Raw genomic sequence first — 15,606 nt, forward strand, 5'->3', positions numbered from 1 at the left:
CCAATCACTATAGTTTTTCATTACGTTATCAGTTTTGTGTTATCAAGGTTGTAGGGGCTGATTTCTATTTACGTCTTATTAAAACATGCCTCTTTTGGAAAGACTTAAATGATATTATTTTTTTTAATGACAAAAATATCCTGAGATTTGACAGCTCAACGGATTATTCGGCTCCCTGAGCAACCGAGCTACAACTACTTTATGTCGCCTGAGAAATAAATATTATTAATTGATTTATAAATTAATCTCTTATTCTTTTTCCTTATATATTTCTGATTTACCCTTTTCGGTCGTTAGCAAATTGTTAACTAATTTTTCCCCTCTGTATTTTGTTGACAATGCGTATTGTTGTTCAATTTTGTGTATTATACACTAAAATATGTATTATAAACATGTCACCTCTGTACTTTTGCATTAATAAAAACGGCATGTTATGAAAAATTAACAATCGGTTTTCTGTTAATAAAGTATATAAACCTTCAAAAAACGTTGTCTCCTAGGAAACAGATATTTACCATAGATATTTGCCACTATATGGTTTCTACAAAAATACAACATAACAACTAAACAGTGCAATAAATAAATAAAATCTATTCGAATTTCTCAGTGTTATTAGAACGACGGTTGTCACGTGCTACCTGTTACTTTTCTAATCGCTGTTCATGATTGACCAATCACTGTCGTTCCTCTTTACGGCGTAATGCAGTTTTGTGTTATCATTCTATAGAGATTGTAGGGGCTGATTTCTATTTGCGTCTTAGTTTTTACATATATGTACCAGACCTGAAATAGTGTAAAAATAAATATCGCTTAAACACAAGGGCAAAATAAAGCTCGTACTCTATTCAGTTGGAAACGCTGTAGATCAAACTCTCATTGGGCCTCCAGTCGTTCATCTGATCTCTTCTCCGCCATTTTTACGGCACTATTCTGCAGGAAACACCGCTAAAACACCGGCTCAGCTCTGAGCTCTAACACCCCACACACACACATGATCCAGATCCCCGATCCCGCGGCTTTACCGGTGTTATGCTGAGAGATTCGGCTGGATTTGGACCGATCCTGCGCTCATTCAGGTAAGGCTTCAATAAGACACGCGCTCATTGGCCGCAGACAGTCAGTATCAGCACTCAACAACAACCGACATCACACACACACACACACACGGTGACGGGAGGGAATAAAACACACTCTGACATGTCTGCATACACTCTTTAAACACTTTAGCTGTGGCTTTATGTAAATAAACGGCATATATGCGTATATATTTTTATATGAAGCTGTTGAGGAGTGTCACGTGATGTTGTTCAAACGTTTTTGTTGTTTACCTGCATCTGTTCCAGCTGTGTAACGAATGCTAACAAAACAGTGCATACACGTACCATGTCTTGTATATGTACTATAGTAATAGTATAGTATTCTCGGAAGTCCATTAGTATCATGTAAGGAATTTCAGGATACCTTTTTAAAGAGCATGTAAACATGGGTATTTCACCCCAAAATGAAATATAAAACTGAAGAAAATATATTTTGCAGAAAGAAAAATGCCAACAATTGTCTTTTTTTAATTAAAGATTTATTTATTTATTTATATTCTGTCTATTTTGTCTATTTATAGGCATGGTGCCTTAAACACATTTCCAACCAAAAAAGCAATTTGGCAATAAAATATTGATTTCCTGAAGGCTGATAATGAAAAAATCAAGAAGTTCTGCTTCTGTTTGATTTCCATGATCGTCTCACACTGATTATTAAAGTTCACTACACACCTTGAATTGCATAATTCATATTAATTACATTTGAATTATTTAAGTTGGAGATAAACACAAGAATAATAATAGAAGAATAAAAATAAATAAATAAAACATACAAATAGGGTATATCTGCATCTTGATAAGCAAATAACATACATGTTGTGCACCGTCAAATAATCAATCGGTCAAAGGATAGATTTAAAGCTTTGCAGTAATTTAGTCTTTATTTCGTTATTTCTTGTCGCTGTTAATGAAGACCTATTTTTATTTTAAAATAAGTAAAAGAAGGTTTTTGTGATGCCCATTTACATTTGCGGATAAATAATTTTCCATATATACTACATACATTTATAATATACCACATTTTAAATTCAGCATCAATATCATAGAAACATAACACATCTTTTCCCTGAGTTGCATTTAACAAAATAAAAGTCAAATCACACCAAAATATTAAATACAATCATAAAATAAATGTTTTTCTCCTTTAAAAAAACCAATTCAAGTCAAAAACCTCGCAATCACCAGTCATGCAGGATAAATCTGGTGAACAGTTTTAAATTATACCTCTCAATTTTTTTTAGTAATACAAAAAAACACTGTTAAAGGCTTGAATTGAAACATTTTGACATTTTTCTATTTCTCCTAGAGATGGAGTCCATTTATGGAGAGATGGAGGTGGAGAGCTGCTACACGCTTCTGGAGCTTCCTTCGCCCAAGAAGAAACGCAAGAGCAAAAGCAGCATGGAGAACTCCGACAAACCCAAGAAGCCCAGGTAGACCTTCATGGAGAAACCTGATCGATGATTAATCAAACCTGATTAACATCTGTAGTTGTTTGAGCTGCTCTAACAGCCTGTCTGCTGTCCCAGGTCAGCGTACCTGCTCTACTACTTTGACGTGCATCAGAGCGTTCAGCAGGAGCATCCCGATCTGCCCCAGTCGGAGATCAACAAATGCATCAGCGACAGCTGGAAGAGGCTGAACGTGGCGGATCGAGGCTATTACCTGGAGAGAGCGCGCATGGAGAAAGACGGCGTCGACCCTGTAAGTCTGTCACTTTGAGAAGACCAATGTAAATCAATTTCAGCTAAGTTGACTGAATAGCTAAATATGGTTAATTCCATGTGTAGGAAACTCAGAAGCGAAGACCAGGAAACTTGGTTGTATCTTCAGCAGGATTCTTTATTGAGAACACGAGCTGTCGGTAGCTGCTTTATATAGGGGCAGTGCTTAGATATGGAGACAAAGCACCTGGGTGACGACCTTAAACAAAGCATGCAAATGAAGTATCCAGGTTTAGGAACTCGCCTTAGACTCTAGAGCAGGGATAGGCAACTCCGGTCCTGGAGGGCCACTTTCCTGCAGAGTTTAGCTTCAGCCCTGATAAAAACTCACCTGCCTGTATCTATCTAGTAATCCTGAAAACACTGATTGCCTTGTTCAGGTGTGTTTAATTAGGGTTGGAGCTAAACTCTGCAGGACAGTGGCCCTCCAGGACCGGAGTTGCCTATCCCTGCTCTAGAGTGTTACCAATCCTAATCCAATCAGCATAACTATTCAAAGTTCCAATCAGCATAACTATTCGGAAGTCTTTTCTTCTCTATTGTGATGTATAAAAACTTGGTCAAGAATAAATGTTGGGCAGGATTTTGTCTGTGGGGAATTGATTGGATGGTTGTGGTTTGCTATTGGTGGATCTCATGTGAGTGACAGGTTGCCCCGCCCTCACGCCAGTAAACACATCATCAGAGAAGAGAAGAGATGAGCTGCAAGAGGGAGGAGAAGATGCTTTGATTAAAGATTAGTAGGCGCATGAATTAAAAACTAATAATAATGTGCACAGATACATCATTTATAATAAATACTGCAGTGTTCCATAAAAAAATAAGAATGGTACATTTTGATTTCATGGTGACTTTAAAGGTGCATTGCGCAAGTCTCTGAGTTTTTGCAGAACTATGTCCCCTCTGGCGGCAAGCGAAACTGCAACAACAAAAGTTTTATTTTTTTTTATCTTACGTGGAGTTTGCGTTGGTGTTTGAAATGAACTACAAGCCGGTCTCTTAGAATCCATCTTCTACGGAGAATGGCGGCGAATACACAAACCTGCCAGACAGCCAGGTGAGCGTGCCGTGAACGCGCATGACGTCACGCCCAGTCTCAAATTCCGACCCGAATCCCTCTTATTTATTTTACTGTACAGGATTATAGAGACAATCGCAGTGATCAGAGAACGACTCATTCAGCCCATCAGGCAATTGTTTAAGCATGTATGGGTTAGAAAACGGGTATTTTTAACATGAAAAGTTGCGCAATGCACCTTTAAAAGTGCTTCATTCTGTTAATTCTCCTGGATTAATAATAAGAAAATAATTTTTAGTTTTTAATTTGTCATATTGGTTTCACTTAAGAATATATTGAAAATTAGGCCTATTTTCTTTTTAATTAATTAGATTAGATTCAATTTAATTGTCATTTAAACAATATGTGCGTGTACATCATTTCTAGATTTATTATACATTTTTAATTTTGTGTGTGTATATATATATATACATTTACCTGAAAATTGTCTATATATAGTCTTTAGATTTATAATAAATTTTTAAGTGTGTGTGACATATTTAAAATATTAAAATATCTATAATTTATAAATAATAATTATATATATATATATATATATATATATATATATATATATATATATATATAATATGTGTGTAAAATAATTGTTTTAATTAAAAATGATGACCGTAAATTTTCCGTCGCTTTCACAGAGCAGCCAATCAGCAGCTGCGTCGTCTCAGGACGTCCCAGGTTTCCGCAAGATCCTCCCGAGAGCGAATTATGTGCTCCTGCCCAAGACTTCTGCGGGAGGAGAGCGGGCCGAGGGCGAGAGTGACATGGATGCCCTCACGGATGGGGCCCCTCGGGCCCCCGCTCAGGAGCCTCTGGTGTCCCCCATGACTCTGGGCAGTGAGGTGGAGCTCTCGGAGCAGTGCATCGCCATCGAGGCGCTCAGTGAGGACACAACCGCGTCCCACAATCCCAGTGACAGACTGACGAGTCTAGGGCGGGACGGTCACAAAGCTGTTACTCTGCTGATGAAGAGGGAGGAGTCTCGAGTGTCTTACGGTGACGTTGGCATAGCGATAGAGAATGGAATGGAGGGCGGGGCTTTGATGCCTCAGATTAAAGCAGACGCCACTCATCTAGTTGCCATAATACCCAATCAGGTGGGCTGTCAATCATCACTGCAACATTCACTTTAAAACATAAAGCACATGAATGAAGGAGCCTTGATTAGCTAAACTAATGAATGAGCTTTAGTTTTTCACTTTTTCAAAATGATTAATATTTATTCTGTGCCATGTGTTTCTCAGGGCCTCGAGAATAAAGTGATCAGCACGGCCAGCCCAATAATGATGTTTCCGTTAATGAGCGCTATGAAACCAGAACCCAAACCCTCCTTTAAACTGGTCAGTAAATCATCTGCAGAGATGTGATGTTTACCTATTCATACAGATATCCGTATTTTCTTACCTGAGAAGTAATAAAGGGGAAAAAATGGCTTTTTCAAATGCATTTCTTTCATGCATGGATTGCTTTCTTCCGGTATGTGTTTCCGGGGCTCGTGTAAATGCTTCTCCACACAAACTTCATCTCTGCCTCTGCTCTGAGTTTGAGTGGCTGATAATGTGTGTTTGAGAATCATTCATAAATCTGTTTCTGACAAAAGAGAAGCTTTAAATTCTCCCTGATGTTTTTCTACAAAATAAAGGCTGCATGGTTTAATATAGACAGACATAAATCTTAGTATTGTAATGTTATTGCTGTTCGGTAAATTAAAATGATTATTATTATTATTATTATTATTAAATACAAAAAATGTGTTACAGTAAGTATTAATACAATAGCAATATATTTCTTTATTGATTTAATTTGTATCATTTTAATTAATAAAATAAAAACAAAAAAATATATAATAATAATAAATAAATAAACAATTATAATAATAAAAAAAATGCTAATTTTTGTTGTTGTGTAAACACATTGCATGTGTTTTTCCTTTATTGTTCTTAGCTGATCACATTACCGCATCAGCAAAAACAATAAGTAATACAATATTTATACAAAACTCTTCCTCACAAGCATTATATTAATCCACTGCCTTTTAAACACATGTTTTGTTCATATATAATAAACCCACATTCCAGTTTTCTGTGCACAATGCATGAAATGAAAAGCTCAGTTTATGTACTGTAACTCTCACATGTGTTCTGTTCTCAGCCCATCAAATACACACGGAGAGGACGGGGCAACTGCACCACACCCGGGTGTGTGTTTTCATACGTCACCCGTCACAAACCGCCCCAGTGCCCTGACTGTGGACAACACCTCGGGGGGAAGTGGGTCGCAGCAGTGAGTCCTCAAACCTGTGCTATGAGTCAAGCTTAGTCGTGGCCGATACTCATTCAGATACATTCATACAATAGATGATCAAAGCATACAGTTAAAAATCCTAAACATCCATACTGTGTTTTTTTTTATGTCTCTTATGCTCACTTAGGCTGCATTTATTACAGCAAAAATGTGAATATATATATATATATATATATATACAGTACAGGCCAAAAGTTTGGACACATTACTATTTTTAATGTTTTTGAAAGAAGTTTCTTCTGCTCATCAAGCCTGCATTTATTTGATAAAAAATACAGAATTTTTTTTTAATATTGTGATATATTATTACAATTTAAAATAATTGGTTTTAAATTTATTATACTTTTAAATTATCATTTATTTCTGTGATGCAAAGCTGAATTTTCAGCATCATTACTCCAGTCTTCAGTGTCACATGTGACATAGAGACAGAGCGTATTTAGGCCACGCCCACACCCAGGGGGAAAACAATCCAACCGTCTCCATTGACTTTGCATTGCGAGAGGCTGCCTCCTTGTCATTTCTTGCTTCTAACAAAAGACAGACAAATGCCTAAAAGCTGCTGTGTGACAAGGTGTACAGCAAACAAGCTAAAAAAAACCAGAAATACGTTTTTATTAGCTCTCGACCTCAAAAAACGAGTGTTTAGTACATAAAAGTGGATACAGGCAGTTGAGACAGAGCGTCACGTGTCTCATTACTCTGAGAACTAACGTACGCCCGCCGGAGGAGACCGTAATCGGCAACACAGGATAGTTTATCTTACAGAAATATAATATATAAAACTGACATTTGGATATTTGACTCACCAGTGACCAAATGTTTAACTTACTGCACACGTAGTGTATTTTAGTGCATTCTGAGTATCAGGATCCCACAATTTACCCATTCGTTCCAGCCTGTATCCACTTTTATGTCCTCAAACGCTCGTTTTTTGGGGTCGACAGCTTATGAAAACTTATTTCTGGGTTTCTTAGCTTGTTTGCTGTACACCGTGTCACATAGCAGCTTTTAGGCATTATTCTGTATTTTGTTAAAAGCAAGAAATGACAAGGAGGCAGCCTCTCGCAATGCAAAGTCAATGGAGAAAGTTGGTTTGTTTTCCCCCTTGGTGGGCGTGGTCTTCAGATTATGACGCGTTGCGCTCTGTCTCTATCCAGTCTATCACATGATCCTTTAGAAATCATTCTAATATTAGATTTATTATGAGTGTTGGACACAGTTCTGCTGCCTAATATATTTGATGAATTAAAGGTTAAAAAGAACTGCATTTATTTCAAATAAAAAAATATTCTCTAATAATATAAATCTTCTTTACTATCACTTTTTATCAATTTAACATTTGATTTATTTCAAAAAAAAGAAAGAAAAAAAATTACTGACCCCAAATTGCTGACCAGTAGTGTATATTGTTACAAAAGATTTCTATTTTTAAAACATTTGCTTCTTTTTTTTTTTTTTTTTTTTTTTACTTTTTATTCATCAAAGTATCCTAAAAAAGTATCACAGGTTATGGAAAAATATTAAGCAGCAGAACTGTTTCCAACTTTGATAATGAATCATCATATTAGAATGATTTCTAAAGGATCATGTGATAGACTGGAGTAATGATCCTGAAAATTCAGCTTTGCATCACAGAAATAAATGATAATTTAAAGTATAATAAATTGAAAACCAATTATTTTAAATTGTAATAATATTTCACAATATTACTTTCTGTATTTTTGATCAAATAAATGCAGGCTTGATGAGCAGAAGAAACTTCTTTCAAAAACATTAAAAATAGTAATGTGTCCAAACTTTTGGTCTGTACTGTATATCATAATGTATTCTAATATGATGATTTGCTGCTCAAACATTTTTAATGCATTCTTTCTGAATAAAAGTATTAATTACTTGCCCCAAACTTTTGAATGGTAGTGTCTCACAGTTTCTACAAAAATATAAGGCAGTACAACTGTTTTCAACATGATAATAATCATAAAAGGATTCTTGAGCATCAAATCATCATATTAGAATGATTTCTGAAGGATCATGTGACTGAAGACCGGAGTAATGATGCTGAAAATTCGGCTTTGCGTCACAAGAATAAACATTTTAAAATATATTAGAACAGAAAACAGTTATTTTAAAGTTCCTGAACTGAAATATGTGGCTCTTGTGCTTAAATATTAATTTCTGATTATAATCTTAAAGTGAGAGGAATTTAAAACAAGTTGTGTTTCCCTGTTTTACAGGCTAAGAGAAGCTCAGTTAAAAGAGACCCGTCTTCAGCAAAACAGTGTGACGACTCCAAGCCTCCAGATCACGTGACGGACCCTGATGAGACGTCGTCCAAAGACACAGAACACACGAGCGCTTCCATTATTCCTCCGAGAAGCTCTTCAGATAAAGCTGAGGACGTCCGCAGGGTGAGCCGGAGAAAGAGAGAGCGGATGAATGCAGTGTCAGCTCCTCAAACACCTGAGGGCGCTGGTGTCAACAGATCTGATGCTGAACACACTGCAGTCCTGTAAGAAACTCAATCACACACTTCTCACACCTGGATGACCGAATCTGCAGTTTATAACATTATTTATATACTTTTATATTTTGATTTTGTGTTTCTTTTTATATTTTTAATTTTCATTTTACTTCGTTTTAATAATTTTGTTTTACTTTTGTCATTTTCTATTAGTTTAAAAAAAAATCTATTTTATTTAGCTTAAATTGATTGATTTAAATTATTTAAAAACTAAAACTGAAATGTAAAATTAATTATTTCATAATAATAATTTTTTCAAATTTTTAACTTAAGATTTTCCATGTAATATTTATATTTGATTTTGTTTCTGCTTCATTGCAATTACCGAAAACAATATTTAATAGCTTTTATTTTCAGTTTAAATTTTGAGTGTGACATGAACATTAGCATCTCTTTCTTGACTCATTATTTAATCAATTTTAACACAAAATAATTTGATTAAAAATGCAAAATAACTGATAACTGGACACTTGCTACATTGAACATGCAATATAATGAGATGATTTAACTACAGTGTTGCATATTACTGTATGAAATGTATATTATTGCACACGGTGTACTGTTTGCACACAATGTGAACTGCACAATATGCATGAAGTAATGCATGTTTGATCATCTCTGTCCTCCTCGTTCACTGCGACTCTCTGATGTGTGTGTGTTTGGTGTCGTGTGCTTCAGAGCATTGGGTGGTGGGCATATTCAGGTTGTCACGAGAGAGAAAAACAGCAGTGTAGTTCAGAAACGCCGGATACGAGCTATTCTTCCAGCACCCGCCCACAGCAGTGAGTCCGCCGTTATTTAATAACACTAATGAATCTGTAAATGAACTGCATCTGATGTTTACATGTAGCCTGTCTCTCATAGATGCGTCCGGCCAGTCCACAGTGGTGCAGTGGATCACGGTCCCCCCTGATAAAGTCAAAACTGACACTAATATCATCAGAGCTGGTGAGTCAAACACTAAGGAGTGATGTAATGATATATCTGTTGGGTTGCATTCATCTTATCTTCATTGTTGACTCTATTAGTTGTGATATGTTGTGTTTGTAGTGAAAGCGTCACCCAGTGAACACATGACCGGTCTGAAGCCCAGCACCCTCAAACAGCTGGGTCACATGATCACACCCAGTGCCTTAGAACAGGTGAGATTACTGTACCCGATACTCTGAGATGAGGAGAATAATAATAATAACTATAGTAATGTTCATAATAATAATAATAATCTGAGAGAATAAAAAAGTAATAAAAACAGAAAACAGGAAAATAATAAAAATAACATTAATAATAAAATTAACTATACAAAATACAACAAAACTATACAGTAATAATACAAATATTAAGGCAGCATTAAGTAATGAAAACAATAAGAACAAGAATAAATAATAATCTGAGAAAGAGAAAAATATTAACAATAATAACAACAGTAACAGTACAAAATAGTAATAATAATATAAACAATAAGAAGAAAAATAATCTGAGAGAAGAAAAAAAAAATTATAGTAATATTAATAATAATAATAATTATTATTATTAGTTGTTATTATTATAATAACTATAATAATAATACAGAATACAATACAAAGTAATAATAATGCAAATATTCTGAAAGAATAATGTAATAAAAACAACAACAATAACAAGAAAAACAAGAAAAATATTAACAATAATAATAACAGTAACATTAAAAATAATAATAATGATATGAGTGAATAATAATAATAATAATAATAATAAAATAACAACAATAAAATAACCTGTAAGAAAACAAAAAAAACAAAATAATAATAATAATCTGAGATAATACTTTTATTCTAGATTAATAAAAATAGCAATAATGATAATAACAATTCAATAATAAACAACAACAACAATGATAAAAAATAATCAGAGAAGGAGAAAAATAACAATAGTAATAATAATAGTAACCATACAAAATAATAATTAAAATATTCTAAGATAATAATAATAATAATAATAAAAACAACTACAACATAAAGAATAAGAAGAATAATGATGATAATAATAATCTGAAATTGGTGTGTGTGATATAGAATGTAAATGTGTTTACCGGTGTGATTGTAGAAGCCGCTGACGGTCAGCAGTAACCAGTACATCATCACAGACAACGGTGTGAAGATCCTCTCCATGGTGCCCTTCAAGAAGAGCGCCGGGTCCTCCCTAGTTAGTGTTATAGGACATCTTCTGTGTTTTCCTATGATAACTGTGATCATCAGATGGTGGACTAGTGCTGAATGTGTGTGTGTGTGTGTGTGTGTGTGTGTGTGTGTGTGTGTGTGTGTGTGTGTGTGTGTGTGTGTGTGTGTGTGTGTGTGTGTGTGTGTGTGTGTGTGTGTGTGTGTGTGTGTGTGTGTGTGTGTGTGTGTGTGTGTGTGTGTGTGTGTTCTTCAGGCTCTGGGTTTGTCTACAGCGAGAGGTCGAGGTCGTTGTAAGAATCCGGCGTGTGATTACGTCTATAAAAACAGACACAAACCTCAACACTGTCCGACCTGTGGCTGTGAGCTCGCCAACAAACACGTCAAGAAAAACAAACTCACGGTTCGTCTCAGCACACCGTATCTTCTAGAACCAGTCGCTTTATTAAAGTTATCTAAGTATCATTCATTAATGCATTGTTTGCAGTAAGAGTTCGTAAATGTTTCTTTCATGAGCTCCACTCTTGGTGGACTGTTGGAGTTCGGCATTGTGAATGTACAGTCAAACTAAAATGTATTCAGACACCTTCAACATTTCTCAAAATTATCACAGTTTATTCGCTATAGTTTAGAAAATGGTAATAAAATATGACAAGAACTCAGAGTTATCAAATCTGTTTGACTGGTTTTGTCCGTCCTTCTGTCAGACTGTCTCACACATGAATTATGCTGAATATCTGTCAGCTGTTAAATTTAACTACACAATTAGATAATACCAATTTAGCTCAACCAATCACCAAGCAATGCTTCATTTTGTTCAGTCTGTGTGTAAAAATGTCGCATTAGCAATTAAAGAAAAAACACTTCAGCAAAACATGCTCAGGTCAAAGTGTCTGAATCAGACTAAATTTGACTGGTAGTCACTGTATGAAGAATTTTTGGGTATAATATGTCACAGTTTAGTTTATTTTGCTCTCCTCACTTACATAAATGAACTATAGCGTTCTGCACACACTAGTAAAAAAATATCAAAAATGATATCTGGTGTCTGAATAATTTTTGGTTTGACTGTATGTCTGCAATAATACAGCCAACAAGAAGAGCAACTAAAATGGTGTTTTCCCTGATGAGTCTCACACTAATGAGTGTGTGTGTGTGTGTGTGTGTGTGTGTGTGTGTGTGTGTGTGTGTGTGTGTGTGTGTGTGTGTGGTCCAGCCGTGCGCTGAGGATGTGTCCAGTTCTGCGCTTCTGTTGGACTGGTCTCAGGCTCTGAGCGGGTCTCAGAAGGAGCATCAGCGTCACTCCACCGTCAGCCTCCTGCGCTCGTGTCTGCAGTTCCCGGAGAGCGAGAGTGAACTACAGGACGTGCTCAGACTCATACACGAGCTCAACAACCTAGAGGAAGAGAAACACACGCAGGAGAGCAGCGGCTGGCCGAGCTTCTACGAGTCTGCGGCCACACACTGCAGTCTGTGTCAGTGCGAGCTGTTCAGAGGAGACCCGAGGTGAGAGGAACCGCACCGCATGAGGGTGTGCTGGAGGCATGGGGGGGAATCGCTGGGAGATTCTCATGTTGTGTTGTTGTTTTGTGTTGTTTAGTTCAGTCGCAGGTTTGGAGGATTGCTGGTTGTTGACGGATCGTGTAATTCGTCCCGTCACTCTGCAGCTGAAGGTCTGTACCAATCTCCAGTGTCTGGCCATACACAGTTTCACAGACCTACATCCAGGTAAACACACACACACAAGAATTGTCTTGTTTAAATATACTTAAAGTAAATATTCTTTTAAAACTGTTACTTTGCCATGTAAGTAGTTTGTCATTTTCATTTATGCTTTTGTCAGACCAGACTCTTTTATGTCTTTTACTCTTTTACTCTTTCATTTTCATTTTAATGTATTCAAATAACTAAAGCTGAAATAAAAATGAATCAAAACTATACAAAAAAAATAAATAAAAAAATAATAATATATATATAAAAAGTTACACAAACAAAAAATTACTAAAACTTTAACTAGAATTAAAATGAAAATGAAAATATGAAAATAAAAACTAATTCAAAATAAAATAAAAATCTAGAAAAACGATATAGACGATTAAAATTAATAATAAAAATGAAAATTAAGATGAAAAATCAAAATAAAAAATATATAGACAATTGGAAATAATAATTAAAATAACAGAAACAAAAAATTGCTAAATCTTAAACTAAAATTCAAATTCAAAATAAAATAAAAACTAATTCAAAATAAAATACAAATTGATAAATCTTTATAGACATATTTAAATAAACAAAAATGAATAACTTAAAATAAAACCTAAAACAAAAAAACAACAACTATATAGACATATTTTAAAAAACAAAACCTAATAAATATATATATATATAAAGTTATATAAAAAGTTATACAAACAAAACATTTCTAAAACTTTAACTAGAATTAAAATTAAAACCAAAAAAAAAAATATATATATATATGTCATGGTACTACAAAATGACTAAAAGTTTAACTTAAATTAAAATGAAAACAGGAAATATGAAAATAAAAACTCTTTCAAAATAAAAACTATAATGTTATCTGAATGATCCTAAAATAACAGTGTGCTGTAGCGTCTCTCGTAACTCTGACAGTGCAACATGTATTACTGCAGGCTCTGTGTGTTTGTGTGTTTCTCAGGTGTGTTTAATGTTGGCAATAAACTGCTGGTGACGCTGGATTTGTTCTTTAAGATGAGACATCAGATCAGACTGGGAGACGAACCTGCACATGCTGCTCTCAGTTTAATCAAACACTCACTAACAGGTGCTTCATCATCATCATCATCATCATCATCATCATCATCTTCATCTCTCACACACTGTGCACGTGTGTGTGTGAAGTTTACCGTGCCTCTTTGTGTCTCGTGCAGACGCTGTGTTGAGCTCGGAGCAGGAGTCACATGTTCAGGATCTGTTCTGCAGCGGTTACTGGGCGTTTGAGTGTCTGACGGTTCGAGACTACAACGACATGATCTGTGGTGTGTGTGGCATCGCTCCCAAACTGGAGATCACGCAACGCAACTCCAACAACACCTTACTGCTCAAAAACGTGGAGGTAACGCCAATGAAATCACATAAATAAGTTTATGTTGAAGCACTAAAATTACTCAAACTAAAATAAATATAAATTAAAGCTGAATAGAATTATTAAAAAACAAACTAATAAAAATGACAAAAGCATATAAATTGATGACAATTAAAATATGAAGAAGAAAAAAAAGAATAAATACTGTGATAGTGTAAAACTCTCAGTAAATGAACACTGATGTCACGGGTGTTGTAGTTCACATGGCCTGATTTCCAGGCACCGGATGAGGTGCACGTCGATGAGTTTTGGCTGACGATGGAGAACGAGGCGCTGGAGCAGGTGGTGTTTCCCTCTGGTGTTCCTCTCACACGCTTCGACGCCTCCATCATCGCCCCGTTCATCCCTCCGCTCATGAGGAACACGGTCGCCATCAACACAGAGAAGGACAAGCTCACCTCTGACACTCAACACAGAGGTACACACACACACACACACACACGTGTTCAATCCTCTGGTGCTGCTCGTGTTAAAAAAAGTCTTAAATTAAATTAACGTATATTTTAGTTTGATAATGATTTTTTTATTTATATTGTATGGTATTTAATTATATTTATGCAATAGTTACAATCCATTTCTTCACTTTTTGAGCATAGACCTGAAAATGAATTCATAAATTCATTTCTTAATGACTTCCATAAATCTTGAATGCTTTGGAGCGCAGACTTAAAGGGAAAGTTCACCCAAAAATGAAAATTCTGTCATTAATTAGACCTTCGTTCATTCTTTTGGATGAAATCTGAGAATTTTCAGTCCCTCCACTAGGAGCAACGGTTTAACCTAAATTTTATGAAGTGCTTTGTTTGCGCAAAAAAACATAATTTACCTCTATATAGGTTAAACCACTGGAGTCACATGGATTACTTTAATGATGTCTTTCCTGTTGTTCTGAACCTTAAATGTGTAAATTGCGTTGCTCCCAATGGAGGGACTGAAAGATCTCGGATTTCATCAAAAAGATCTTCATTTGTGTTCCGAAGATGAACGAAAGTCTTTTTCAGACACTTGGCAGATTATTGCTAAAGTGAAAAAAGTTTTAAAAAAGTGAACGTAAAAAGTTATAGAATTTTACGTTTATTGTTATGAAAAATGCTATTTACATTTTTTTATATGAAATATATATTTTTCCAAAACAAATTTTACTCTAAAACTGCGAGAAAATCAAAGCCATAAATCTAAACAAGTTGTTTCCCAAATTTGAGCTTGATATCCTTCAGCAAGATTTTGTTTGGGCGCAGTACCGAATGTTTCCACTAGGTGAAAACGTTTCCCATTCATTTCCAATGCGATGAGACTATTATTTCAGAACCATTTAAGCTTTTGTTCACATAGCAAGTTTACCAAGTTTCGTACCATTCAGATAAAGTAAAAAAAAAAAAAACTACAACAAAAAATTCGGTCCAGAATGACTGAAGAGCACAAGAAGGGTGAAGTGTCTTGCTTTATAGTTCAATCGACTTTTTCAACATCGACACAGTTATTGAATTGAATCAACATGAATCAACTGACTCAAGCTGAATAATGACTACTTCTGTAGTCTCTTATCCGATGAAGTTTGCATCATTAATTTGGCTATTTTCCGGTTTATTTCTGTGAAGCTGATTTGAA

General features: G+C 35.2%; 1 protein-coding gene across 2 annotated transcripts in view; it reads left to right on the forward strand.

Annotated features, from left to right (window-relative positions):
* Window positions 1-619: 619 nt before the first annotated feature.
* Window positions 620-15,606, forward strand: part of hmgxb3 (HMG box domain containing 3) — a 49,926-nt gene continuing 34,939 nt past the window's right edge. For both annotated transcript variants that reach the window (XM_082176857.1, XM_082176856.1), the window contains exons 1-17: window positions 620-1,076; window positions 2,404-2,530; window positions 2,627-2,801; window positions 4,532-4,990; window positions 5,138-5,233; window positions 6,045-6,176; window positions 8,435-8,709; window positions 9,400-9,503; window positions 9,586-9,669; window positions 9,772-9,863; window positions 10,804-10,902; window positions 11,131-11,277; window positions 12,091-12,380; window positions 12,475-12,602; window positions 13,552-13,677; window positions 13,784-13,968; window positions 14,197-14,416. In XM_082176857.1, coding sequence (XP_082032983.1) covers window positions 2,406-2,530; window positions 2,627-2,801; window positions 4,532-4,990; window positions 5,138-5,233; window positions 6,045-6,176; window positions 8,435-8,709; window positions 9,400-9,503; window positions 9,586-9,669; window positions 9,772-9,863; window positions 10,804-10,902; window positions 11,131-11,277; window positions 12,091-12,380; window positions 12,475-12,602; window positions 13,552-13,677; window positions 13,784-13,968; window positions 14,197-14,416 — 2,737 coding nt within the window. In that variant the 5' untranslated portion in view covers window positions 620-1,076; window positions 2,404-2,405. The remainder of the gene's footprint in view (window positions 1,077-2,403; window positions 2,531-2,626; window positions 2,802-4,531; window positions 4,991-5,137; window positions 5,234-6,044; window positions 6,177-8,434; window positions 8,710-9,399; window positions 9,504-9,585; window positions 9,670-9,771; window positions 9,864-10,803; window positions 10,903-11,130; window positions 11,278-12,090; window positions 12,381-12,474; window positions 12,603-13,551; window positions 13,678-13,783; window positions 13,969-14,196; window positions 14,417-15,606) is intronic.

This window comes from Leuciscus leuciscus, assembly GCF_965113295.1.
Source record: "Leuciscus leuciscus genome assembly, chromosome: 8".
Classification (NCBI taxonomy): Eukaryota; Metazoa; Chordata; class Actinopteri; order Cypriniformes; family Leuciscidae; genus Leuciscus; species Leuciscus leuciscus.